This window comes from Harpia harpyja, chromosome 14 (genome assembly GCF_026419915.1).
Source record: "Harpia harpyja isolate bHarHar1 chromosome 14, bHarHar1 primary haplotype, whole genome shotgun sequence".
Classification (NCBI taxonomy): domain Eukaryota; kingdom Metazoa; phylum Chordata; class Aves; order Accipitriformes; family Accipitridae; genus Harpia; species Harpia harpyja.
The window spans coordinates 37,171,837-37,199,097 of NC_068953.1; the positions used below are offsets into that span (position 1 = coordinate 37,171,837).

At 57.4% G+C, this 27,261-nt stretch overlaps 2 protein-coding genes and 1 long non-coding RNA gene across 6 annotated transcripts; 2 read left to right on the top strand and 1 right to left on the bottom strand.

Annotated features, from left to right (window-relative positions):
* On the top strand, positions 1-17,412 carry SNUPN (snurportin 1). 4 transcript variants are annotated; one of them, XM_052807109.1, is made up of 9 exons: positions 1-187; positions 340-493; positions 1,331-1,435; positions 1,576-1,672; positions 2,265-2,362; positions 2,698-2,775; positions 4,671-4,751; positions 8,639-8,990; positions 17,290-17,412. In XM_052807109.1, the coding sequence occupies exons 1-8, from the start codon at positions 36-38 to the stop codon at positions 8,966-8,968; spliced, it is 1,095 nt and encodes a 364-aa protein (XP_052663069.1). In that variant the 5' UTR covers positions 1-35; the 3' UTR covers positions 8,969-8,990; positions 17,290-17,412. The 4 variants fall into 4 exon arrangements, with proteins under 4 accessions (XP_052663069.1, XP_052663070.1, XP_052663068.1 ...); XM_052807110.1 differs by lacking the exon at positions 17,290-17,412 and adding an exon at positions 10,495-10,609; XM_052807108.1 differs by lacking the exon at positions 17,290-17,412 and having other exon boundaries at positions 8,639-9,712.
* LOC128150702 (uncharacterized) lies at positions 1,223-10,233 on the bottom strand. Its single transcript, XR_008238138.1, has 3 exons — positions 9,955-10,233; positions 3,889-3,978; positions 1,223-2,748 (listed from the first exon to the last, which is right to left on the bottom strand). It is a non-coding gene; the product is annotated as an uncharacterized LOC128150702 (long non-coding RNA).
* On the top strand, positions 12,480-25,821 carry PTPN9 (protein tyrosine phosphatase non-receptor type 9). Its single transcript, XM_052807106.1, has 13 exons — positions 12,480-12,736; positions 17,290-17,433; positions 17,944-18,033; positions 18,151-18,275; positions 19,049-19,154; positions 19,792-19,902; positions 20,655-20,983; positions 21,347-21,440; positions 21,551-21,620; positions 22,123-22,201; positions 22,461-22,611; positions 22,719-22,926; positions 23,234-25,821. The coding sequence occupies exons 1-13, from the start codon at positions 12,704-12,706 to the stop codon at positions 23,458-23,460; spliced, it is 1,767 nt and encodes a 588-aa protein (XP_052663066.1). The 5' UTR covers positions 12,480-12,703; the 3' UTR covers positions 23,461-25,821.
* Positions 25,822-27,261: the final 1,440 nt, after the last annotated feature.

Sequence of the window (27,261 nt, forward strand, 5' to 3'; positions counted from 1 at the left end):
CGGAAGTGCGTCAGGGCGGGCAGGCGGGCGTTGCCATGGAGGAGCTGAGCGCGGCGCTGGCGGCCGGCGCCGTCCTGGCGGCTCCCAACAGCCCGGCCGGTCCTCACCCCCGGCTGGCCGCCTACAAGGCCCGCGGCGGGCCGGGGCAGGCCGAACGCCGCCGGCGCCTCCTCCGCCTCCAGAGAGAGTGAGTCCCGCTGGGGGCTGGGGGGCGGGCAGGGCCTTGTTGGGCCCGCCGGGCGGCCCGGGGTTGTGGAAAGGGCCCGGCTGTAGAGAGCGGGTGGGTGGCGGCCTTGCCTCCCGCGGAGGGACAAGCCGGGCTGTTTTCTTGCCTTCCAGGAGGCGGCTGGACTACGTGAACCATGCCAGGAGGTTGGCAGAGGACGACTGGGCAGGGGTGGAGAGCGAGGGCGAGGAGAAGGAGGAAGATGCGGAGGAAGAGGAGATGGACGTGGATGCTGGCAAGAAGTTGCCCAAGCGCTACGCCAATCAGGTGAGCGGCTGCCCGCTTCCCTGCAACGGGGTGCGGGTGCGAAGGCAGGGCAGGGTGAGGGATGTGGAGTGGTGAGGCTAGGCTGGGCTGGGCACGGCGAGTGGCCGTGGCAGTGGCTGTGTGGGGCTGAGAACAGCGTGTCCCGCCTGGCTTGGTGCTCAGTGAGGAACCGTGCCTTGGGTCTGCCCAAGACACGTTGCGTTCAAATGGAGGACAGGCTGAGATGGCTTGGCTGCACGCTTTGGGAGATTTCAGCTCAGCTAGCAGCGCTCGTATCCCATTGTGCAGCAGTCAGTTAAAGACATCTATCTCTCCCCGCATCCGGGAGACCAGGAAGGAAGAGAAACCTCAGCTGATGGGTTTTATCAGCCTTGGCTGCCATGTTGGTCCTAAAAGGCATGCAGCCTTGCAGGTGACCACAGCCAGGCAGTCTCCGAAGAGGTCATCTTGTCTGGGCTCTTTACTCCTGGTATTTAGGAATCTCTAAGCTCTGCCACGTATTTATAAATAAATGAAGTGCTGGAGTGGAGACCAAGGCACAGAGGTGCCCCAGCGAGGACTGTGAACCCTGTGCTGTAGGCTGAAGCTTAGGCAGCAGCTGGGAAGCAAGAGAAGGACTTGGGAGAGAGTCTGTTACGCAGGTTGGTGAGAGAGGAGCGGGGCCCCTCTGGTGCTGTAATGCAGGGTGTCGAGCAACGCAAGTTGCCTCTGAAGCACCTAGTGTAGCCGTTGAAGCCAAGTTGAAACCTTCTTGCTTTATCCTTGAGCTGTGAGTTTTCCATAACTTCAGGAGAGTTGTTACTAACTGATTATTTTTTTTCCCGGATTTCTCCCTAGCTGATGCTGTCAGAATGGCTGGTTGATGTCCCCTTGGATCTGGAGCAGGAGTGGGTTGTAGTGGTGTGTCCTGTTGGGAAAAGGGCGCTTGTTGTGGCGTCCAGGGTAAGCAGCAGCAGTGGTGATGTCTCACCATTTGGTAAAGGACCTGTACCTGTTGCCCAGCCAATGTAAGACTGGCCCATGTGCCTTGCTTGACTACTTTTTTTTTTCTTTTTTCTTTTTTCTCTCCCGCTTCCTCACAGGGCACAACAGCAGCTTACACCAAAAGTGGCTTCTGTGTCAACAGGTTCCCATCCCTGCTGCCGGGAGGGAACCGGCACAATTCAACGAGCGAGAAAGGTAATGGTCTGAAGAGGTTTTGGGGATAGAGAGAGGGGAACCGCCTGCTTCTCCCTGTGTGTGCGTGCACCGGCAGGCTTGGTGCTGCTCCTCCAGCTCCCCCGAGCCCCGGAGCTGTGCCCTTTTCTGGTGCTCGGGGCAGTTAGCTTCAGGCCTGTTCATATATCTCTGAGGATAAGTAGACGTGGACAATATCAGAAACCTTTATGCTAGGTAATAATGTCTTTTAATTAGCTGCCTGGTTAACTGACTCTCTTAAACCTCAACATCGTCTCTGTCTTCCGACAGAGCTGTGTACGCTGTGGTCTTTCTTAATACCTCTTGCAGTTGCTTTCTTGCCCTGAGGAGGGGTTACTGTTCGCTAAATGCCATTTTCTGAAGCATGCCTTTGCTTGCTCTGCCTCTGGCTGGTACCTTTGTAGCCTTGTTGGACTCCTCAAGCTAAAGGATTTTTGTGGTTGCAGCTTCTATTAGCAGAAGGGGATCCCTCTGCACCTTGCAGCCTTACATCAGGGCATGTGATCGGGCATTTGCCTGTTGGGTTAGGCAGCTTCTGGAGCATGTCTGGACCGCCCTGTGTGTGTTTGCGCAGTGTACTGCATCTTGGACTGCATCTACAATGAGGCAAAGCAGACGTACTATATCCTCGATGTGATGTGCTGGAGAGGACACCCTGTTTATGACTGCCAGGTACTGAACCTCCCCCCTCTGCCCTACCCTCCCTTTTGTTCCCTGTTTGTGAGCTGCTTTGCAGCCAGCACTGGACATAGCCCACTCGCGATGCAGCAGGATGGGTGTTTTGTCTAAGCACCAGCATCTTTACCGCTTATGGGCTGCTGGCTACTGGAATAATTGGGTACATCTTTTGGGGGGTATCAGGGGAAGAGTTGGGGGTGCTGTCTGGCTCTGCAGGTGAAGCTGAGTTTGTAAATCTCCTGGGCAAGTGCAGAGGAATGGAGACGCTCAGCAGGTGCTGATCAGCGACGTGTGGTGGATAGTCATTAAGTCTCTGCCTCCTTTCACAGACCGACTTCAGATTCTTCTGGCTCTCCTCAAAGATCCAAGAGGAGGAAGGGCTGGGAGAGAAAAGCAGGATTAATCCAGTAAGTTCTTTTCAATTGAGAGGAGGAGGAGGAGGAGGATGGGGGGTAAGCTCTCCTGTTCAGCAGGCTTCAGCACTTTCTTTCACAAGCGGAAGCTTCCCCCCCACCCCCCGCCCCCTCAGATCAGTCTTCAAAGTGTACTTCTGATGAAGTGGGATGCCATGTTCAGGATGTAAATAGAACCACTGAATATTGTAAATGAGTGTGGGGTTTTTTTTTTCCCCAGCCAAAGTGCTGAGGGAGATCAGACTGCAGGGTATCAGCTAACTTCCATGCTGTTTTTAGCTTTCCCTTGAAACAGAATGGAAAATGAGTGTGGTTTCTACAGGGGCAGCATTGGTCGGCAGCCTGACTACAATGGGATTTATTCTTGCGTAGTCTTGTGGGCTCACAAGGCAAGGGGAAAGGCTCATAAAGCTTTAGCCTTCCCCCCTGCTTAAACTAGTGATTGAAGTCGTTGGGATGGATGCCAGATTGCCACCCAGAGCCCTTGCTGAGCAAGGATAAAAAGTCTTCCTTTGAAGACTTATGCATGGAGGTCAGACCTAGAACCCACAGCAGCTTGGAAGGTGATTTTTGGGGGACAGACATAAGAGACTTGGCAGCCTGGCTGATGGAGCACAGTTTGCAAAGCGGGACCTGATCATTGTGTAGCCCCAGTGTATGCTCAGACACAGCTACGCAAAGCAGATCCTGTGCGTTGAGCAGATGGGTCACGAATGGGGATGACTGCTCCTGTGCCAGCAGTGAAGGTATCTGTATTTGGAGAACATCCTGTTCTGAGTCTAACAGGAATATCCAGAAGAAGACAGCTACCTAATGAAGGGGGGTCGTTTCAGCTTTCATTTCCTGGGTGGAAAGATTTGCTTGGCTGAGCCAGCAGCCTGGAGCAGACGTCTGTCTGCTTTGCATCCTGCCCAGAGGTCATAACTTTCTATTTTGGTTAAAAGAGCATCTCAGGGTCAGCTCTGCTGAAAAGTCCTTCCTGCAGTCTTAGATGCTTGGGAAAAAAGGTATCGGGAGCGTCTGGGAGCTGCGCGCCGAGTCTCTGCCATCTGCATCTCTCATTAAATGCCAGAGTGGAGGTCGTTTGGAACTGGGGTGATAAAATACCTGAAATAGATCATTCTGGGCACTCTAGATTCCATGCTGTCTAGGCATCGTGGTGGCAATCCATGGGTCTTCTTTTAAAGGTCATCTTCTCTTTATGGAATGAGATTTGTAAAGTTGCAGCAATGTACGTGTTTTATCCAGCATTGCTGGAGAGAGAGCAGGGATTATCTCTAATGGCCATTCCCACCCCATCCTCTGGTGGCTAGGGTGATATTTGTAGGTTTTCATGCAAGCACTCCCAGTTATTCTAGTGGGATATGATGGGTGCCGATGGACAGCTTGGTCCTGTTGTTTTGTCTCTAGATCTGGGGTTTGCTTACAAATTGCTGTTTGGGATCGCATGAGAGGTCTGTCCCAATAACCCGTAGTAATCGCAGAGACCAGTCGCTATGGAAAGAGTAAGAAATGGGAGATACCTATTGTGTTCCCTCTGACTTCATCAGCCAGTGGTTGTACCTTGGTCATGGAGTTAATGGGCAGCAGGGGACCTGCCTTTCAGTTTCAGGAGCTGGTCTAATCCTCTTTGGAGCCTGTTTGTGCTTTTGGGCCCCCTGATACCCTTTGGCAGGAAGGCGAGCAGTTTAATGATGTGGTCCCTGCTTGAGATCTCTTCTCTGGTTACTTTATCTGACACCTGTCCCTCACCCTTTGCCTCTCATGCTGGATCTTGCACTGGGGGAAATCCTTCCTTCTTAGCTGCCTCCACACCAGTGCTCGATTCAGTGACTTGTTTGGCTTTAGGCCATGCAGTTGTCTCCCCTAACCCTCTCTTACTCTTTCAGTTCAAATTTGTGGGCCTGCAGAACTTCCCCTGCTCCTCGGACAGCCTGTGTAAGGTGCTGGCTATGGACTTCCCCTTCGAGGTGAGAACACGCAGGCGGGGGCCTGGACCTCAGCCTTAGAGACAGCCCCGCTGCGCATCTGCCAGTGCTTGGAGAGAGGTGCATCCCCTTCACTTGGGAACTGTGCTCTCCCGAGACCTGCAGGAAGCTTGCTGAGCTGCGCTGCGTTGGGGATGGATGCCTTTTATGCACATGGCTGATCTGTTACCCGGTCACCAGGTACAGGCTGCACCCAAACAAACTAACTAGCAAGAGTTCAACCGTAGCATTCTCTGTGTTTGGGCTGCCTTTACTGCCATTGACTGTTGTCTGAAAGAGCCCTTGGGGAAGAGAGGGTTGATGCGGACACCCAGAGTGCCTCCAGAAGCAGCGTAGCTCACATTCATGAGGCAGCGTGATGGACAGCTGACCTTTTTAGGGCCAAAGCTGGTACTGCCCGCTGCCCCAGGTGGGCTCGTGTGGGGATGGCGTGAGGATCTCTGCGGTGTGCTCCTTTATGCGGTGGTGTTTCTCAAGAGGTCTGCGGGGTGGGCAGAGTGGTGTCTTTCTCTGACCTCTGTCACAGGCTCTGTGTTTCCGTAGTCTAGCTACTTCCATCTGTCTGTGTGCAAGGCACCCAGCTATCTTGTGTCTTCTGGGGGGGAAAGAGAAGGGTGGTGGTAAGCTCCTGATGGTTTCTGAGGGGTTCGGGTGTTAGTGGTGGGCACCTGAGACATACTGGAGCTGGGGGCAGGTGGCTGTAACAGAAATGGCTGGGAGGGGTTCAGATGAGTCTGTCCTCCTGCTATACCGCTATTGGATCTTCTGGAGGGGATAGCGCAAGCTCTGCGTTTTGCTTTGGTACAGAACCGGCAGCTTCCTGCCTTTGGCTCCTGCTGCTCTTGGCTCTCCCTGAGGTGGCTGTTCCCCCAGCAAGTTCAGCTCTGTGTGGTTGTAAGCAGCGAGGCGGAGGCCCTCGTGAAAACAGGCTGCTTTTGACTGCCCTGGCTGACTTGGCACTGAAGCAGAAGAGGATGGAGGAGGTGATGGCATTCTGGGATGCTGTCAGTGACAAACATCTGGGAGCCAGAAGCTCCTCCAGTGGCTGCAGCAGTTCCTGCGGAGTGCCCAGTCTCAGCCCTAGATGAGGAACAGCCTCTACAGGGGTTGCTTGTCCTGCTAAGCCAAAAGCCATGGTGTTTTGGATGTGTCTCTTGTGCTCTCCTGGCCCAAGTTAGTGATTAACGTAAGTGCAGGTTTAAATTTAAGGGACGCTAATTTGGCTGTGATGGTTGACTTTGCCTTCTGCTTGTCAAAGCCAGGACAGTCATGCGAGAGAGTCGGAAAGTCCCAGCCCCTTGCTGGTCTTGCCAGACCCTGCTCCCAACACAGATCGGGGAGTGCTGAGAAGGCATCCCGGGTTTCCTACAGCTGACTTGCTCAATTACAAATGCTCTGAGTGCCTCTGTAGAAACAGTCCTTCCTGTCTTTACTGAAAAAAGCTTCATTCCTTCCTGAGGCATCTGCTCTCATGAGAAAAGGCTGAGGAGTATTGCCCCACTGCGGTCAGAGCAGAAAACTTTCGGCCTGCGAAGGACACTGTTGCGAAATGCCGGGGGAGGGAGATGGAGCTGATCAGACTCTGCCTTGTAATCCAGCTGTGATTTTTTTCCCCCCAGGTTCTCTGGCCGATACATCAGGGTGCAACCCCAACAAGTGAAACGTGGTGTAATTTGGCTCAAAGCAGCCGGTAACCCCACAGAAACCGTGGTGCCGCTTCCAGGAATGAAGGGAACCGTGGGTCCCTTTGTGATGTGCCACAAGAGGGAGCCCAAGAAATCCCTGTAAATAGCTTCCACCAACGGCACAAAACGAAATAAACTTTGCAGAAGGCAAAATACAGCCTTGCTATAGGTAGTGCAGTATAACAGAGGTGGTCTTATGCCTGGGCCCAGCATCTTGTGATCCTTACAAAGATCTCATGCTTGTGGTGGCAGCAAAAGTGGTCAGTGCTTTCAGATCTGGGTCTTCAGAGTTAATCTATAACCTTAGACTTAGGACCTGATCTGCTATATTCAGTGGAAATTTTTTTCCGCTTAATTCAGTGGACTTTGGATCAGTTGACTGGCACTGAATTTGAAGTGGTTTTTGGAGTGGATCATCAGAGCTACTGTCCTACTCGCAGATCTGAGTAAAACAATGTGCAGGTTCCCACGAAGGCAGGGGGAACCAAAGTCTCTGAGAAACCCTGGTGTGAAGGAACGGGAGTGCTGTTAAGCACCTAAAATCTGAAAAGCACAGTCTGAAATGTGAAATCCCGTCAGGCCAGTTTCTCATCAGGTTCGGTCGTCTAGGGACAGTGTCAGCCCTTGTTCTGATGTGGCTGGTGTCAGTGTGGTGACTCAGGGTAGGGACCGAGCCAACAAATTAAATAAACTGGAAGGAATATGGGAGTAACTTAAGAGAAATCAGGGGAAGAACGAACTTCACCTAACTCTCCTTCAGGCTGAACTCCTTTGAATTCTCTAGCTTGGAGAAGATCTTTGGAGCGGTCTGGAAGGAGAAGCCTGTCCAGGCTCTGATCTTTACCAAAACATTCCTGTGCGTGCCGGAGAATCCCCATTGCTCATCAAGTGCCACGTACCCGCAGGGATGGGCTGGGCATGCAGGCGTGGTGCCACAGTGCCGCAGAATCTGGCTCTTCCCAAGTCTTCCCGGGAGGCAGGGGGAGGGAAAAGCTTTGTACTTTAGATATCCAGAGGGTTACACAAGCTCATCATGACGTTTACTGTTCTGGTTTTATATTTTCCTAGCCCAGGAATCCCCCTTTTTCTGGGATTATTTTGCAAGATCTTAATAGTGACTGAAAATTATGGACAGAGTAGTGCAAGAAGCTCTACCCGCTCTGCTGGAGGTTAGCACCTGTGGTACAGAGATGGACATAGGCTGCTCTTTGCTCAGCCTGGCTCACACTCCAGCACCGTAGCCGAAATCACCTCCATCCACTTGGTTCACCGACACCTTAGCTCACTGCTGATATATGTGCCTCTCTGCTGTATGTATTCTGGGGGCTGTAGGCTCGGGGAGGGGCCTGGGAGCAATTCAGCCCAAGGTGGGCTCTTTTTCTCATCTATTCTGCCCACTCAGCCACTCTCACTCGTAGCCAAATGGCCTTTTAAGAGCTTGCGACGCTGAGCTAAAGGGAGCACCACCTCCAGCGTTAGTCAGCCCAACAGCAGGATCTAACCTTGCGGAGTGCGCTCCTGGGAAGCGCAGGAAGATGGGGGGTGAAAATCCCTGAGCGTGGTGGGGAAGCAGGGAAAACGTCAGCCAGCTGCAGTATTGCAGAGCATGGAAATAGTAGCACAAGAGTTAGGGCCTAAACCTTCAAAGTCCTGAGTGCCCTTAACTGTCGTTGATTGCTGGAGAAGTTCTCTCTTGGGAAACATGAAGAATTTATTTTGCATAAGCCAGCTGAAAGAGCTTTAGCAGCGTTACGAATCAGGGCTCCTTGGCGTCATGCGCTCTGACTAATTACTCTCCAAATGTATTATTTAAAATAACCTTAATCCAGTAAAATGGCCTTTCTGTGTGCTGCCTTATTCAGGAACCTGATGGCTTTTCTGCAGAATGGGGTCATAGTAACCAGAGGAAAAGTACTGGTCAGTGCCGACATCAGGCTGAAATTGTTTGCCTTTGATGATCTAAACCCATCCGGCAGTCACTGGGCTGCACTGATCTTTCAGGGCAGGAGCTCTGCAGGTTTCTTCTTTCCCTTCCGCTATTTATTGCACTGCTTGAGGAAAAATGATCCAGCTGGTAGTTTTGGCCTGTAAATGGAGAGCGGTGCTGTCGTCTGGCACTCGGTCATCCACCTGCAAAAGCCTCCAGCTCTGGCCTTTCATTCACTCTCTTTTTCCTTTTTACAGGTCGACGGACTTCTCTTCTATCACAAGCAAACCCACTACACCCCCGGCAGCACCCCGCTGGTGGGCTGGCTCCGGCCTTACATGGTACCCGAAATCCTCGGGCTTGCCGTGCCCACTACCGTGCTCACTGCCAAACCAGACTATGCTGGGCGTCAGCTCCAGCAGATCATTGAGAGCAAGAAGATTAAAAAGCTGGCAGCAGAAAAGGGTCACCCGAGCAGTGCAGTGGCTGCGAGGAATGGACATTACGAGCTGGAACACTTGTCTACCCCTCAGCCAGCAAACTCTCTGGAGGGCCAGGATGAAGCAGTGAGCCAGATGGAGAATTAGGCTGCTGGGACAGACTGGTTGGGTAAGGAGAAAGCAAAAGGTTCCCCGCTTCTTACTGTCACTCACCCTCCCTGAGAGGGGGGCAAAGGTAATGATAGGATGGTTTTGTTTAAAGGGCATGAAAGTGGAGTATCTTGCTCTAAGTGCTGCTGGATTTTTTTGTTGTTTCGTTTTTTGGGGGGATTTTGGGGGGGTTTTTTGGGTTTTTTTTTTGCCAGGGCTTCTGTGAGGCCTTAACAGGATTGTCTGGTTCTTTGCTAAGGCAGTCGTGCGTTGGGAAGTGAACGTTCAGCTCCTGACCCTGCTTCTGTTAAAGTCTCTGGCAAAGCTTCAGCATAGGAAAGTGCTCAGACCTCCAAGGTGCAGCTGCTGCTCGTAACCCCAGCCCCAATGGCAGCCCCACCTCCCCGGCCCCGGCAATCGGGGCATTTCAGCCTTTGATCCAGCTGTTTACCAAGGCCTTCTCAATGAAAGTTTTGTGGTCAGTTCGCTTCTAGTAACAAAAAGTTTGCAGCAGGCTGCTGTAAATCCAAAGGCAGGGCTTTCCACACCCACATGTTACTGAGAAAAACTAAATTTCCTTGCATCGCAGCAGGCCCTGCCTCCAAGCACAGCTTTGTGTGGCGCAAGCGCGGCAGAAGCCTGTACTCGAGGCTTTTCTCAGTAGGGGGAGGAAGGAATGGTTTCACTCTGAAAAACGCTAGCATTGATTGTGCCAAATAAAAGGTTTCTCAGAAAGACAAATTCTTGAGCGTCTTCCTGCTACCTAAGGGTGGATGCGTGCTGTGCCTCCAAAATAGGGATTGAAAAATCGGTTACAGCGCTAACTGGAGCGGAGGAAATGCTTGTGTGGGTCTGATTTTCCTCCGTGCGCTGAGGTGCTTCAGACCCTCCCCGCTGCTGCCCCTCTTATCCCAGCCCAAGCCCGCTTTGCAAGGACTGGCTGCTGCCTTTCCCTGGTTTTAGGGGAGATGAAAGGATTGTACTCACCGTCCCCAGGCTGTTTTCCAGAAGGGAGATTAAAAGGCCAGAGAGGGACCGCTCTCTCCACGGAGGGGAGAGATGAAATATCAGGCTAAACACGGTGCTGGGAAGTCCCCTCCCAGCCGTCTATGAAAATGCCCCTGGAGGAGGGCCCGTATCCAGGAGGAGATACCGAGAGCAGGGACGGCTGCCTGCAGATAGCAGGGGCACTTGTATCCTGCCCTTGCACCCCCTGTTTTTCCCAGAAAAACACTTGTTTCTGTGCCAAGTGCGTGGGCTGCGTGCGACCGACTGGCTGCGCAGCCGCTATTGATTATACCAGCAGGCAGCAGGAACTGTCCAAACTGTGGCCAGAGCTGGCTGTGGGAGAGGGCTGGCCTTGGCTCCCCCTCCCCAGGAGGGGAGAAAACAGCACCCCGATGCGGCTGAGCGTGCTGCAGTCTTTTTCAAATGGCTGCTTATTTTGTTATTTTTATTGTTAGTATTTGGGTGGTGTTTTGGGGGGGTTTTTTGGGGTTTTGTTTTTTTTTTTTTTTTTTTAGCACGTGAAGCAACTGGCCCGAGGGAAGAGAACAAACACCTGGACTGCCTTGTCCTCCCCGTCCCTCGAAGGCTCCGGGCTGCTCTGGCTGTGGGTTCTTCCTATGCTTTGGCCTCACCGGCTGGCAGAGGATTACAAGGAGAGCCCCAGTCGGGAGACCACATCCAGCCTCCTATCAGCATAGTTTTCCTTCCGTCAGGCAATTAAACCCGGAGGTGGGCATCTGGATGTAAGATTTGTGCATCCCTTAGGGCAGAGAAAGCTGCAGCTCGGGTTACCACCTCCCTGCAGCCAAGGGAAGGGAGTGGGCAGGAGAGAAAATACAGCTGAAGACGTGCTGCCTTCAGCTGCTTGCTCTGATCGATGGAGGAGAGCAAGAGGGAAGCAACTGCAGCTTTCCGCCGGCTCCAGATGATGCCGCATAGTTTCCCTTTTAAAAGCACGAGCTGGGCTGGAGAAATAAATATTTGCGTTACAATTCCTGTTGGAAACGAAAGGCTGTGTCTGGAGAGAGGGTGTTAAACGGAAGTCACGGGGGCCCGCAGTTTGTTGCTGTGACTATTTTATTTGCTGGGTGCGATCCCGCTCCCAGCTGTTCCCTGCCCTGCTCCCAGCTGGAACGGGCGGCAGCTTCGGCAGGGACCGAAGAGGGGTCACCCCCCAGGGGCTTAAATTTAGTCTAGGGCAAGAGAACTGAGCGGGCAGCTCAACCTGTAGATGTGGCCTGGGGTTCTGGAGGACGGACGGACGGACAGGCAGCCCTCGAGCCCGCCTCCAGCCCCTTCCCTCTGCCCTTTCTTCCATTTTCTCCGAGTTAGGTGCAAAGGCTCTGGCTGTGGGCACATTGCCAACGCAGTCCTCCTCAGCTGAACAAAATGTCCCCCGGTCCCGGGGCTTGGCTTTTTGGTGGGGCCATTGCTGTGCAGCACAGGGCCCTGCTCCCCGCTGGGATCCCCGCTTCTTCCCGGTGGCCCCTCTGGAGGAGCATCGGGGCTCTCCATCCAGGCCCTGACACCTGTGCCCGGCCGGGGAATGCAATTTAGGGATCACAGAGGAGGGAGAGCAAAGAAATGGCTGGAAACCCCGGGTGCCTCTTTGTGCAGCGGGAAGACGCATGCCTGTCTCTCCTGCCCGTGGGGAAAGGCTGCGAGGCAGAGGCTGAAGTACCGGCAAGGGAGGATGCCGCTGCCGGGAAAGGCTGGCGGGAGAGGCGAGGCTGCTCCGGGGAGCTGATCCCTGGGGCAGGCTGACTGCTCCCGTCCTGGGGTCGCTGCTCACGCAGTTTGGAGGTACAGTGCCCATCCAGGACAAAAAAAAAAAAAAAAAAAAAAAAGAAAAAGACTGATTTTGGGCCCCGGGGAGCTTTGCTTGGCGGTGGGCTCGCACAGATACATAGCACGGCCTCGGCGTTTCCTCGAAGGTCCCTCGTAAGCCTGGGGGCGAAGGTGTCCCAGGCTGGAAGGCAGAGCCCGGGGGCTCTTCAGGCGCTCTCCTCCACCCCTGCTCCTTCCTCGCCTCTCGGCTTACCCTCCTCTCCCTCGCAGGCGGCGCCGGTGGATGTCAGGCAGGGCTGCCTGCCACCCTTTCCCCAGCGCTATCCCCTGCCCCGGCCTGGAACCGAAGCCGGGGGATGCCGGGGGCCGCGACGCCCTCCCGGCAGAGCCGAGCCGACCCGGAGCGGAGAGAAACAGAGTTCCGCCGGCTCCTCCATCCCCATCCCGGCCGGGGAGGGCTTCCTGTCCCCCGCCTCCCCCCCTCCCTGGCCGCCTGCCCGCCTCCCTCCCGCCGCCCGGCGGGGCCGGGCCGGGCCGAGCCGAGGGGAGGGGGCTGCGGCCGCTTCCTGCCGCCGCCCCCGCCGGGGCAGAGCGGAGCGGAGCGGGGCGGGGAGCTCAGCCCGGCCCAGCCCAGCCCAGCCGAACGGCGCTTCCCCGGGGCGAGCGAAACTTCCCGGGGGGGGGGCTGCGAGATAGAGAGATAATTTTTTTTTTTTTTTTTAATTTATTTGAAAATTTTCGGCACTTTCGGCGGGGATCCCGGGGCGGAGCCGCCTTCGCCGAGCCTGCGGCGGCCGGGAGGGGCCGGTTGTCCGCAGTGCTCGCCGGCCCCCGGGGATGGGCTCCGGTGGGGCGCCCGCCGCTTAGCCCGGCTCGGCTCGGCCCGGCCCGCTCCGGTCCGGCGCGCCGGGGGCAGCGGGGGCCGCGCCGCGCAGCATGGCCGCGGAGCTCAGCGCCGAGGAGGAGCAGGTAGGATCCCGCCGGGCTCCCCTTCCCTGCGGCCGGGCTCCGCCGCTCCCCGGGCTGGGCCGGACCCCATTTCTTGGCTACCCCGGGTTGCGGGGCTGTTTTTTCCCAGCGCGGCGGTTCTCCCCAAGGAAAGCCCTATCTGCAACCCCCCCCCCCCCCCCCCGCATCTCTCCATCTCCACACAGTGCGCACCCTGAAGGCCTTTGCAAGGCCTGTGCCTTGGGTGCCACGGCGAGCAGGGGTGCTGCAGCATGGCGTCGGCGTCATGCACCCCCAAACTGGTGTGTGTGTGTGTCCGGGTACCGGTGGCCTGTCCTTACGGGCCTCCCCCCCCGCCCCATACCGTGGGCAAGCTGGCGTGGGGATGCGTGTGCACGCGCTTCCCACGCCCCAGGCCTCCCGTGACGTCCCGGCTTCCTCCGCCGGCCTTGCGTCACCGCGGGAGGATGTTGCTGGGCTCGGGGAACGGGGCCGATAAGCCAGCCGGGTCGCGTTGGATGGCGAGAGCGATCTCTGGCTCTCCCTTCCTTCGTCCTCGTCCTTGGGGATGCCCACCCAGTTCTGCATCCGCATCCTGAGCCGCCTCCGCCGGGCTTCCCGCCGGACAGGGATGCTGGGCGTGCTGCCGGAGGCTGCCTCGAAGCCGGGCTCCCCTCTGTCCCGCGGCGATGCTCGGGCTGGCCAAGAGTGCTGCGTCGCGTCAGCCAACTTGCTGGCCTCGGGGGCTGCAACGAGAAGGCGAAAGGGACCAGATGGTCAGTTTTCTGTTTGGTTGGTCGGTTTTCATTTCCACAACATCCTTCATTTATACAGAGAGGATTAGGAGGGGTGGTACGCAGACCTCGGGTTCTCCAAACCCCCATGTCCCCGTAGGGAGTGCTCGCCCGGAGCTGGAAGAGTCCATACCGCAGCCCACGCTGGTGCTCGGGAAATGCAGCTCTCTCAGGCTTTCTCCTCCACCACACCTCCCTCTCATCAGCGCCGCTCCTGGGAGCGGTACTGCTGTCTCCAGGGTAATAAAATCTCAAGGAGCGGGGGGCATTCATGCCCCGTGTGTCCACAGGTGCCCGTGATATGTGTTTCCCCTGTGTCGCGGAGGGGGCAAAGCTTCTGGCAAATGGGGTTTTAGAAGACCCTGCTCGGACAGGCAGGCTTCCTAGGAGAGGGATCCGAGACATTTGGCTTGTGCGGGAATATCGGATGGAGAAGGTGAAGGGATATTTGCAATAATGGCTCCAGGTTTGGATCATCAGACTAGGGTGGGGGAAGGCTGCCCTTGGTGCTGCCCTCAATGGCTTGGAAGTCAAAATAGTGGCGGTTTCTCTGTTTTCACGGGTAAGTGCTGGTTGGGGCTGGGACATCCCCTTCCTGCCACCCCTTCGTCCTCCTCGGGACCATCAGGATTTCCTCCGCTCTTTCTGCTCTCCCCCGTTACTGACAGCAAGCCGGGGGGGAATTCACCCCTCTCCTGTCCCTGCCAGCCTTGGGACATCTCCTGCTCCGTAGGATCTCCGCAGTTCCCTCCCCAGCCTATCCCAGAGGGACCAGAGGAGCTAAACCGATTTTCCTCGGGGGTTTTCAGCCCAGCTGCGATTTTCAGAGGACTTATTTCCCGCCCCGGGCTGAAGAAGGAGGGTGGGTTTGCTGCCTGCGCAGCCCGGGGAGGAGGGCTTGAAGAGCCCCCGTGTTCCTGCGGCGGTGGCTTTGTCACCACCCTGCCCTGGCGCAGCGAAGCAGGGACTTTGATGACGCCAGCGCTCCAAAGACCAGCATTGTTCAAAACACCCGGCTGCAGACAATTTTGCTCACAGCGCTGCCGTCGCTTGCAGAAACGGGGCTTCTTGCTGCAGCTCTGGGTCACGGGCTTCGTTTGCAGCACGAGGAGTGATCCCTGCTGTGCTCGGCTCAACACCTGTATAAATCCGTGTAGGATCGGGGCCAGAAACGATGACGAGACCCGGTGGAGCGTGTAAGGGGGGCAGAGCTACGGCTGGTATTGATGCTCAGCTCGGTAACTCCTGGCTCGCCTGCTGTTGAGTGTCGGCACTGGTAAGTTTGGGATTTCGTTTTGCTCCCGGAGAAAGCAGGGGAAAGCTGGAATTCGCGGCTGAGCCGCCCTGCAAAGCCAGCGCTTGTTCTCGTGGGTCTTCCCCCTTGCAAAAAACCCGGCATCCCTCGTGATGGGTGCTGGAAGTGGGATTGCATGACGCGTGAAGGGTTAGATGTTGAGGAAGGAGACCTGAACCACGTGTTGCATCCACTCCCCGCTGCCACTGTGCCCCTCGAGGCATCCCTCCCATCGCCTCGGGGCATCTTTCACCATCTCAAGCTGCGGTGTCGGCTCTGGTCTCCGTTCGAGGGCAGTGGGAGCGTGCCTGGTGCTCGTGCCCATCCCCATGCCATCCTGCACGTGCTGGGGAAGGAGCACCTCTGCTGTTATTTTGGGTTTGCATCTCCAGCCCAGCCCTAGCTTTTGGCAGCTGCGGGCCCCAGGGGACTCCCTGGCAAAGCGGGGGTACAGCCGGTGAGGTTCCCCATCTTAGCTCACAGATAGGATACATTTCTATATACGTACGTGTGGATGTGGGTGTTGTGTTAAGGCTGAAGATGGTTTCTGTATTGCCCCGTTTATTTTCCCATCCCTCTTCAATAGAGGAGAAATCATTAGAAATTTGGGCCATGAAAGAGTTGCTTTTGTTTTGGCAAAGCGGAGCCTGTTGGAGATGAAGCCGTGGGGGTAAAGGCGTCTCGTAAGTACGGCTCCCAGGGAAAGCTGCCGCCAGCTGCTGGCTGGGAGGTGGGAATGCGAGGCAGGGGGGTGTATAACACCCTGTCTTCTTTGCTCCCCGCTTTTCCCGCTCCTCTCCAGTCCCTTGCCCCCAACAGTTGCAGAGATGGGGGGACCAATCCGGCTGCCAAGCCACAGCCCGTTGACCGTGGCGCGCCACCGTGCCGGGAGGGCTTGCAGTGCTTAAAGGGGATTTTTGTGAGAGCTCGGAGCTGGGCTGTTGAAATCCGCTTTCAGATTCCTCCCAGCGCTGTTGGCAGCAGATCCAGCCCAATTCCACGAGTTCCCTCCTGGCTGGTGCTTGCCCAGCCGCTCTGCGGGACTCCGATACCGAGTTAGGGAGCTTCTGGTTGCGATGTGCTGGGGGTCTGGGCTGGCCCTTAGCGGCTTCCAGCAGCCGCGCGAGCTGGTACCCCTTCCAAGAATGCCTGCAGCGATGCCAGGCAGGCTGCGGAGAGACCCCTTGGACAAGCCAGGCTTCTTCAGCTCATCCCATGAGAGGGGCTCACTGCCTCACCCCGCCGATAAACCCCAGCCCTTCGCTTCCTCCCGTCGGAAGTCATTAACACCGACGAGCTTTTCTGGCTGAATAGCTCCCAGTAACTCCATGCCGCTGCCTGACATCCAACACCACCGCCTGCCTGCACTCCCTGCTCCGGGAGCCAGCCTTCGGTGCTCACTGTCGCTCCTCCTCCTCCTTGCGCTGTCATCGCCATCCTCCGCTCTTGCGAGGATGGAAACTCCTCCGTTTTGGGGTGTGCCTGGGTGGGAGCGGGGCGTTTCGGGGACTCCCTCCATCCTGCCCGCATCCTTTGAGCTGTACGTGGTGGAAGGCTAGGCTGTGCTGCCCTGTCTCCCTCGGGGCTTCTCTAAGGGACAGGGGGTCAATACGCAGCAGAAATCAAAGCTGCTTCTGTTAGCATGGGCGTTAAGAAACCCCAAGCCCACCTTGCAAACACAGCTAGTAAAAATAATACATTTTGGGGTTGTTTTGCTCGCCTTCAGGGCTTTAAGCATGCTGGGAGGTTGCAGGTTGGGTTTTGCGACTGCTCTGTCAGCGCTAGGGTTGGAAAAGTTTCTTTCTTGGTTTCTCACGGTTTCGGGTGCGTGCGGTGCTGGTGCTTTGGGAGGAGGGGCTGCTCGTGCGGGATGGCCCTGGTGTGTTACGGGACCATGGGCTGTGGGGAGCAGTGGGAGCATCCTGGGACCCTCCTGGACTGAACCCTTCTCTCGTCTGGTCTTCTGCGGCCGTGTGAAACTGGCCTTACTGGGTGAGCTGGTCCGTGTCCTGTAGCACGTCAAAGCGTCAGTCCTTGGTGCCAGTACTTGTGTTCACACGGCTGGGTTCGCTGCTCCACGGCGGAGCTGCAGCCCTGGGAGGCCGCTGCTGGCTGATGGGTTCCTGCTGTGCCGGGGCCATTCTGTCTGAAGGGGAGTTTGCCACCTGTAAAACCCTCCTTTTGCTCCCCCTTTCCCTTCCACAAGTCTCCCCCCAGCCCCAAGGCCGTTTTTCCAATGCCAGCACTCCTACCACTTGGTCCCTTCCCCACACTGGCGTTCCCCCCGTCTCCATCCCCACTGCTTTTACCCCCTTTCCCAGTACCTGCTGTAGAGCTCCCCGCTTCACCCCGAGGAGCTGCTGGGTTTGCCGAGCCGTGCTCGGCCCCTGCCCACGCACTGAGGACCGTGACCAGGGATGCTCCTCGGGAGTTTCTTCCTCTTCCTCCCACCCCATCTCACTGCACACCCCTCGTCTCTCCCACAGGCGACCAAGCAGTTCCTGGAGGAGATCAACAAGTGGACGGGCCAGTACAATGTGTCCCCGCTCTCCTGGAACGTGGCCGTCAAGTTCCTCATGGCCCGCAAGTTCGACGTCCTGCGGGCCATCGAGCTCTTTCACTCCTACCGGGTAAGAGAGCGGGGCCTGGTCCCCCCCCCAGCTGTGGCCTTTCTGCTCTGCAAGAGATCTCTGGGCCCAGGGACAACCCTCCCCCTGCTTTTTTTCTTTTTCCCACTCCCTTAGGAGTTTTATCCGGCTAGAAAATCCTTTTTCAGCCAAGGCGAGTCACCATGGAGATCTCGCCGACCCCAGTCCCCTCCCCTCCACTGAGAGCAGCGTGCGTGCTCGCAGGGTGCCCTCCCAGCTGGTGCGTGATGCCTGCAGAGCATCTCCCCATATATAAAGGATATATGTGCATATATATACCTTTCCCATCCTGGTTTTGCAAAGCTGCTCCTCCCCGTGCTGGGGGTTGTGGTGCTGCAGCCAGTTGCAATCCTCTGCTGGAAAATGGGGCCATGGAGCAGAGGTTTCCCTGCTGGGGCTTCCCTTGGAGGGCTGAGTGCCCCACAGGGACGTGATGGTGGGTGGAGGGCTGGGCTGCCTGTGCTGGCCGTCACGCCGGCTCCCTGCCCGCAGGAAACGCGGCTGAAGGAGGGCATCGTGAAGCTGAAGCCGCACGAGGAGCCGCTGCGCTCGGAGCTGCTCAGTGGCAAGTTCACCATTCTGGTAGGTGGGGGTATCCCCCCCCCGCCCCGAGTTACCCCAACCAGGCAGCTCATCCCGGCTCCGCTCCACGCGGGCGTCCTCGGGTGCCGCGGGAGCCTGACCCTGTTTCCTTGCCAGAGCGTGCGGGACCCCTCGGGAGCCTCCATCGCCCTCTTCACAGCCAAGCTGCACCACCCCAGCAAGAGCGTGCAGCACGTCGTGCTCCAGGCGCTCTTCTACCTGCTGGACCGAGCGGTGGAGAGGTGAGCTGGGGTACTGTTTCTTACGGCGGCAGGTCTCCGGGGAGCCCCTTCCCTCCCAGGGGCAAAGGGAGATGCTGCTGTTCGCTGAGGTTTTGATGAAATCCTTCCGAAAGGCTTCGTGGGGAAAAGATGTGCTGTCTCGCCAGTGAATGTGAATTCCTGAAGGTGAAATTGTGGCTGAGTGTCTGCATGCCTCCAGGTGTCCCACCTCTAGTTAGGGGAGAGAAGGGGTCACAGCTCCCTGTGGCTTGAAATTCACTGTCTTCCCTTGGTTTGAATTCAAGCCAGTCATCTCCATGGAGGCGTTCAGCAGGGGAACGAAATTCCCTGAGCCCTGAACCAGGCTCTTCACAGCCTTTCCCTGCCCATGTCCAGGTTTCAGTTTAGCAACTGATTCCTGCAGGCTTCGGCCAGGGAGGATGCAGCCCAGCCGCTGGCGAGATGTAACGTGAGTCTTGCCACAGATATAAAGCCGGGATGTCCCATTTATCCTGCTGGGCTCTTTCTGTTTTTGAACTTGCCCGTCACGGGCAATGCAGCTGCGACAAGCTTCAGACATGAGCCGGGCTTAAATAAGGGTTGTAGAAAGAGGTGGTGAAGCAGCTGGGAAATGCAGAAGCGAGCTTTGGGTCCGTGAGTCCTTCTGGAAGCACAGAAGGGCATTTTGGGGGGTCAGCGAGCTGAAGATGAGGTTAGCGTTGGGGAGATCTGCTCATGCAGGAACCAAGCAGTTGGATATTGTGGGGTTGACATTGCTCTTTCCCCTCTCTCAGCTTCGAAACCCAGAGGAACGGACTGGTGTTCATCTATGACATGGCAGGCTCGCAGTACACCAACTTCGAGCTGGACCTCAGCAAGAAGATCCTCAACCTGCTGAAGGTAACGGCCAGGGGTGACCCGGAGTCCGGGGATGGTGCGCGGGCCACTTGCTCACTGAGTATGTGAAGTCTGTGGTTTTGGCATAAATTTTCACGCCAGACCAATGCTGACCACATCTCAGCTGAGGAGCACTGGCTCCAGCCCCGTAGGACCTCAGGAAGGCATTGGGAGCCTGCCAGGCTGGACCCGCGGGTGGGAAAGGATCAGCTGTCCCCGTGCCGGATTCCTCTCGCAGCTGCTGGCAGCGCTTTTGGGAAAACAGATGCAAATTATTTTTTAATCGTGCTTGGCATTTCATGCCTCCTCCCTTCTCCGGAAAAAAGAAATAACAGTAAATATTGGCCGGGGTGTGTTGTCCGCGCAAATCCCGGCTCTCAGGCTTCACCTCTCCTCCGTGGAGCCAAACCCTCTGCCTACTCAGTTCCAAGGAAATCATTTGTTTCTGTATCGGAGCATAAAAATAAGCGGGGCCGTAGGCTGCCGGCTGTGTGCGAGGCATGCTTTGGGTGCGGCATTGCCATCTCGGGGTGCCTTTGCTGGTTGTCACCTCTGCTGGGAGGTGTCACCCCCCTGGCAGAGCGTGGAGAGGGGCTGGTTCCTCCCCGGCGGCGTGGATCTGACCCCCTCCTGCCCGCAGGGTGCCTTCCCGGCTCGGCTCAAGAAGGTTTTCATCGTGGGAGCGCCCATGTGGTTTCGTGTCCCCTACTCCATCATCAGCCTGCTGCTGAAGGAGAAGCTGCGGGAGCGGGTGAGTGAGTGTGGGCCCCCACCCACGGCACAGCACCCTCGGTGGGGAGGGCAGAGGCTGTTTTCCCCTTGGGACAGGATGGTGTAGGCAGCTTGTGCCCCTCAGCCCCATCCCCTGGAAGCTGCTGAGCCCAAATCCGTGGGAAACGGAGGCTTTCTCAGCCTGTTTCATAGGGGTCGTCAACCTGTTTTGGTATTTTCAGCAAATATCTTGAACCCCTTTTGAAATCACCTTCGATTTCTTCCTCTGTGGTGAGGCTGCCAGCAGCAGCAAGTGGAGGCAGTGGTAAATGATTACAGGGAAAGGACACCTCTTCTGAGCACGCAGGAGAAAAGGGAAGCTTAAATACCTGGGCTCAGGCCCTATTTGGCAAAGCCAAAAATACCTAAACTGGTATCCTCAGCGTCAGCAGTGCTGCTGGTAGAGCCCGTTTCCAGCCCGACGTCTCCCTGGGCTGGACCTTGCCCCTCTGCTTTTGGTAGGAGCTCGGAGCCGCTTGCAAATTTGGAGCTGGGTGTCAGGGTGGATTCCCACCCTGGGTACGTGGCGGGGCCAGCCTCTGCCCCACTGCTGGTGTTCCCTTGGGTGCCCTCCCGGTGCGGGGGAGGAAGGGGGAAGACCCCCACGCCATTGGAGGAAATCCCCGGGCTCCATCGGGATTGTGCCAGACGGTTGGCATCCCTGTCCCTGTCCCCAGTGAACCCTCTCCATCCTTCTTGGAGTCACCCCTGCCCCTCCTCTTCCTCCTGCAGGTGCAGATGGTGAAGATGTCGGAGCTGAAGGAGCACCTGCCCCGGGAATGCCTCCCCGAGTACCTCGGGGGGTCCCTCAAACTGGATCCTCTAAGCTGGAACTGCCGGTTCCTGCCCCAGCAGAATGGGCACCCCGACCCCCTGGACGAGCTCATCCTGGTGCCACTGGTGGCCCCCAAAGATAACGGCTCCGTCCACATCCCCGGGCCCAAGTCCGTCACCCTGCAGGAGCTGCTGGATCACGTCAGCCACAAGCAGAAGCGGGGCATCTATGAAGAGTACGAAGATATTCGGCGGAGGAGCCCAGCCGGCACCTTCGTCTGCTCTTTGTGAGTCGGGGAGAAGGAGCCAAGTGTGGGGGTCCCTCTCTCGTGCCAAAAAAGCCGGGTCCCCCCTGCCCCGCTTCTGCTGCTTGGTGGCCGCCCAGCCGTCTCTTTGGGGTGCAGTGCTTTGGGTTAGCAATGGAGACCCCCAGCTCCTTTGCGGCTCCGGCAGCCCCCGGGGGTAGAAGGAAGCCGGGCAGGGGACAGCGGGGACAGGACCTGGCCGGGACTCTGCTTCCCGAAGCTTTGGCCAGGTGATGGCAGCAGAGCCCAGGCTATGGGCGCCGGAGGCTTGCGCAGAGGGAGGGATGCTGCCTTTTCCTTCCCTGCCTGGAAGACATCCCTGCTTCCCTCTCCCCTGCCTCCCAGGGCACCCTACAACCAGGAGAAGAACCGGTACGGGGATGTGCCCTGTTTGGACCAAACCCGCGTCAAGCTGGCGAAGCCGTACAGCCGCCCGGAGGTGAGCCAGCCTGGGATGGAAACTCGGGGGTCCCACGTGAAGCTGACGCAGCTGTCCCGGCCACGGGGCTCTGGAGGGGCTCATGCTGTGTGTATTTTTCTCCCCCCCAGCTGACCGACTACATCAACGCGAGCTTCATGGATGGCTACAAGCAGAGGAACGCTTACATCGGGACTCAGGGTATGGCCTGAGCCACCAAGGGGTTCTTTTGCTCCTGATGCATGTGTGGGCTTCACCTCCCTGCCCAGCATCGGCCACTGGCCACGGTGGGGGACATCCCGTGAGCGGTTTCTCCTGGGAGAGAGCGAGTGGGTCCGTCCTCCTTCAGCTGCCTCCCACAAAACAGGTCCTGGGCTGAGCAGACCCCTGCTAGCAGCGGCGATGGCAGCCCCCTCCTCCTGCCCCTAACGCAGCCCCTGGTTTTGCCCCATCTGCCCAGGGATGAAGCAGCAGGGAGCAGAGAGGGGGGATTGGTGCTGAGCCGCAGGGATTCGGCGCTGGGGCAGGGGGGGCAATCGGTGGCAGCTCCAGGCAGGGCTGGTGGATCCACGCCGGGGTCAGTCCCCACGGGAAGGGGCTGTGGTCCCCCGGGGAGGGCGAGGGGGGCTGGCGGAGGCTGCTGGGCGAAGGGGCTTGCTCAAATCCATCAGGTTTTGGGCTGATGTGTGGGCTGTCCCCGCAGGGCCTCTGGAAAACACCTATGGTGACTTCTGGCGCATGGTGTGGGAGCAAAACGTCCTGGTGATTGTGATGACAACCCGGTGAGTGCTCGTGGTGGGGGCACAGCCCTGTTTTTCTTTGCAAAATAAGCATGTTTGCTGTTGGAGGAGCAGCGCTGTGCTCTCTGCAGTGACCTGGCAGCCATGGTCCCAGCCGGAGCCCCGCAGGGTGGGGACATCACATCAGGGATGGACTGTTTGGTCCCTGTGGGATCCTCAAGGGACCAAGGCCGGGTGGCATGGGACATGTCCCTAGCAGGGCGAGGAGGACATCACCAGCTTGTCCTTCTCCTGTTCTCAGGCTGGAGGAGGGAGGCAGGAGAAAGTGCGGCCAGTACTGGCCCCTGGAGAAGGATTTCCAGGTGTGCTTCGGGGCCCTGACCATCACCAACCTGGGCGTGGAGAACCTCAACCATTACAAGAAAACCATCCTGGAGATCCACAGCTCAGAGGTGCGTGGCCGCAGCCACCTGCCAGGGGACGGCATGGGGGTGCTGGAGGTCCTCTCTGGCCAGGGGCAGAGAAAGGGAGAGGGTCTAATCCCCCTGTTTTCTCCCAGACCAGGGAGCGGCGGCTGGTGTCTCACTTCCAGTACCTGAGCTGGCCGGACTACGGCGTCCCCTCCTCTGCGGCCACCCTCATCGACTTTTTGGGGGCCGTGAAGCAGCAGCAGAGGGTGGCAGTCAGCGCCCTGGGACCTCGCTTCAAGGGTCACCCTGGGGGACCCCCGATCGTGGTGCACTGCAGCGCTGGCATCGGCAGGACAGGTAACGGGGTAACCCCGCTGCTGGGCTGGAGGTCTTGGTGGTGGTGGGACATGTCCAACCTCCCCGGGACGTTTCCATCCCGGGGACCCACGGCGCGTTTGCAAGCCAGTTGACCCAGGACGTGTGTCCCCAGGACCTTCTGCAGCCATCGGACCTGGGAGAAGTCTCTGCCCCGCTTCTCCCGATGCCTGTGGTCGCGTGTGGGAGGTTGGTGGGGGGCTGAGGACCACCACTGCCCCGCTCCGGTTCTCGCAAGGGGCAGCGATGGCTATTCGGCAGCTGACGCCGTCCCCGTTGTTGTCCCCAGGTACCTTCTGCGCTCTGGACATCTGCCTGTCCCAGCTGCAGGACGTGGGCACGCTGAACATCTACCAGACGGTGCTGCGCATGCGGACCCAGCGCGCCTTCAGCATCCAGACCCCCGAGCAGTATTACTTCTGTTACACCGCCGTCCTCGAGCACGCCCAGCGCGAGGGCCTGCTGCTCGCCAACCACAACCGGGCCGGCCAGGAGAAGAGCTCGCCGGGACACTGAGACCCGCTGCCTCCCCACAGACACCCCCCACACACACCTCTTCCCATCCTCCCGGGGTTGCCAGAGCCGCCTCCGCGCCCGTCGGGACTCGGCAGAGCTGTCGGGGCGGTGGTGCCGGAACGCAGCGGCAGGCAGGCAGGCAGCTGCCCGTCCTCGACTATTAGCACTGCTATCGAACTGTGCCTTATTCAAACCAAACGGTGGCTGCCGCTCGCCGGGGGGTGGAGGACGGCGCGGGAAGAGGCTCTCGCTCCTCTCCGTGGTATTTCTGTTGGGGGGGTTTGGTTGTTTGGGGAGGTGGTTTTTCTTCTCTTCAAGTTGTTTCTGGGTTTTTGGTTTTTGTTTTTGTTTTGTTTTGTTTTTGTTGGGACCATCTAAAATGTATCTAGAGAGGGGCTTTGCAAAGCCCTAGGAAATGTATTTCCAGTCCTGCCCCTGGCCTGGGGCTTAGGAAGAGGCACCTACGTCAGTCTTACCTGCCACTAAGTCTGTGTGTCTGTATGTATGTGTGTATATAATATATCCTTGCTGTGCCCAACCCCGGCTATTATATAGAGACATATATACAAGCACCTGTTTTAGCAGCTCCTGTGGGTCCCTGCTGTCCTGCCGTCTCACCGCTGTGATCCCTGGAGCGGTGAGTTTGGTCTGGGCTCTGTCTTGTCTTCCCCCCCTGCTCCTTTTTTCCCCTTTTCTGCCCCCCCTGCTCCTCACAGGCAGCCTTGGGACCCGGTACCCGCTCCCATGCCCATCCTGCGGGAGGCATGGGGATGCTCGGCGGCATCCCCCCTGCTTTGCTTGTCTCATCTTCCCCATCCTCGTCTCCTGCTGGGAGAGGGCAGCTCTGCTCCCGGGAGGGGGATCTGGAGGATTTTGGCCATGGCACGCGGGTTGGCCGGGGGGTGAGGAGCTCACAGGCGTCCCCTGCCCCTTGGGGCGCAGCCGCGGGAGTCACTAGGTACGAGGTGATGGGGACGGACGGGGACCGACCGGCTCTCCGGGTTGCCCAGCTTTCCCAAGCCGGCAGCGGGAACCCGTGGGCCCAGCCCTGTGGTGAGTCATGGGCTGGAAAAACGCTGAGCAAAAAAAAAAAGCCAAAACCCTCGAGAGGCGGCAAGCCAACCTGTGGGGCAGCAGTGCCCACAGGGGATGGCTGCCCTGGCCCCCTGCCCCTCTGTGCCACCCGGGGAGCCGGGACTGGCAGCGCCTGGGCCTCAGTAACTTTATACTGTAATAAGCTCTTTGAATGTGTATATTCTTATTTTTTTATAATCTTAGGGGGGGTGGGGGTTTTTTGGTTTGTTTTTTTGTTTTGTTTTGGTTTTTTTGTATTTAACATTAACTTGATCCAAGCCAGAGCCAGAAGTATTTGTAAATGTTCCTATTTTGCTCTTGTTCAGAGAAACATTTTTGTTGTTACTTTTTGGGTTTTGTTTTGGTTTTATTTGTATCGACTTACAAATATACCGCCAGTGATCAGTCCTCTTAGCTCTCGTGGTGGAGTTGGTCAGGGGCAGGAGAGAGGGAGCTGAAGGCTTTGCACACCCCGCAGTCCCCAAAAGCAAGCTGGCCCCATCCCTGGGGACACACGGACCTGCGGCAGCCCCCCAGCACTTTGGGGGGCTCAGGGCTGCATTTAGGGCCGTGCTGGGGAGCACGGGGTAGGACTTGCACGGGGCTGGAGGGCTGAGGGCAGCAGCCCTAAGAGCTGGCCAGCCCACTCCTGTCCTGGGTGAGGCCCCGTGAGAGATAACCAGGCTGCAGGCAGCTTTCCTGGGCGGGCAGGATAATGGCAGGAGGGAAGGCAGAAAGACGGGCTGGGCTGTATGCAGCCTCGTTAGCTGCGGAGGGGGATGCAAGCCGCCCCTCTCCGAACTACTGCCTCTTTTCCTAGGGCCTCGCCGAGCCCCAGAGCATCAGTATTCTGTCCTGCTTCAAGCAATGGGCTCTTCGGAGCCTCTTCTTTGCATAGTCCCTTTCGCCAGCTGTCACCTTCCTCCTATCTATTTTTATTAATTATTATTTAGAAAGTGCCCAGGGTGTGTTTGCCACCCTGGCGAACAGTCTGGGAAACCAAACTTCTGCCTGCAAGGAGCCTCTGGGTCCCGGCTTGGAGATCGAGCCCCCCCCCCCGATGGGGAGGCCAAGCAAGCGGGGCCGGCTGCAGGATCTGCCTGCTGCTGCCTGCACCTCACAAGGCACGGCGGTTTTGGGGTGGCTGGGAGGGTTTGCCTCTAATGCAAATGCTGTCAACAGCAAAAGGATGGGCGGCTGCTAATTTGAACAAGATGCACTTGATCTCATTGCTGCTACATGTAATGCTCAAGGGATGGAAGCGGAGATTAAAAGGAATGGAGTTGTTGGGCGCTTCTGGTGTTATTTCCTCAGCCACCTACAGTGGTGGTTTGGGGACCGTCCGCCATCTTCCCGTGTTTGAGAGCATTCTGCAATAGATGAATGGTGGCAGTGTTGGGGAAAGGCATTTCGCTGCTGGATTTGGGGGCGAGGGCATTGCTTCTGTGCTGCCGGACCTGCTCTGAGCAGGCGTGTAGGGCACAAAAACATGCAGGCACAGCTGGAGGGAAGGTGGCTGGGCTGCCCGCAGGTTCCCGGGCTGACAGCCAGCCCCAGCACCTTTGGGTACAAGCGATGCCAGTCCCAGAGCGGCAGCCGCAGCCTGAGGCTTTGGCGCGAGGGAAGAAAAGAGGCAGCAGGCACAAATCAAGCCCTAGAGCCAGCGGGAGAGCACGTGCCCCAGAGCAGAGCAGCCAGCCCCAGTGAGGCTCCCAGGCGAGAGGAAACGCCGGCGGGTGGGAAGAGCAGCACCTGTGTTTGCTCAGCTGGAGTCTGAAAAAGCCGAGGAGGCCGGCATCTTTCTGGGACAGGCAGAGGGGGAAGCTTTCCCCCACGTTCGAGGCGTGGACAGGCTTGGCCGGGCCATACTGGGGCCAAACACATGGGCTGGATGGCTGGAAAAGAACTGGAATCAGCAGCGCATCTGTCTTTAAAGGATGCATGCCCCAGCGCCCGTGGCTGTGTGAGAGGTGGGCGTTTGGAACATCCCTGGAGCTGTGCAAGTCCTGCCTGTGGAGTGGTTTTGTTTCAGCTGGAGTGTCCCGTTCTTCTAGGTACCATTTTCTGCCCCGCTGTGCTCCTCGAGCAGCATCGGCCCACACAGTCTGACCTGCAGAGCTGCTCCTCCAGCTCAGGCTGGCCTCCAGTTTTCCCTCCCAGTGCCCATTACAGGGCAGATCCAGCATCCGAGCGAGTCCCTCATCCTCACTCCCTCCTCGCTGCCAAATACCTTCACCCCAGCTGGGCTTTCTCGTTGGCACACGTGCAGAAAGGGGGTGTTTGTGGCTTGTTTTCCAGCCCGTGCTGTCAGCAGTGGCTCTCCCTGGCTCAGCGGGGCTTTCAGCAGGGTGTCGGGTCCATCCTGTGTGGCCCCATGGGTGTGCCCAGCCTCTGTCTTCCTTCCACAGGCTCCGAAATCCCAACTAAGCCCACGCTGTGGGTGTGGGTAAAGGCAGTCGCGCCTTTTAGCTTAATTCCATACAATGTGGACACGGAGAACTAAAACGTTTCCAAGGACACCCATGTGCTGGATGCCTGTCAGTGTCACAGTAGGAATACCAGGCAGCACAGTACTGGAGGGTGTTTAATCAAAAGGCGCTTTAGGTTCACATTAATATATATTTTTTTCTTTTTTGACTTTTAAAATGTTTCCCCTTTCACCTCTTCTTGCAATACCATCAGCTGTCAGTGGTTTTGGACTTTAAACTTGAGGTTTGGGGCTCTTTA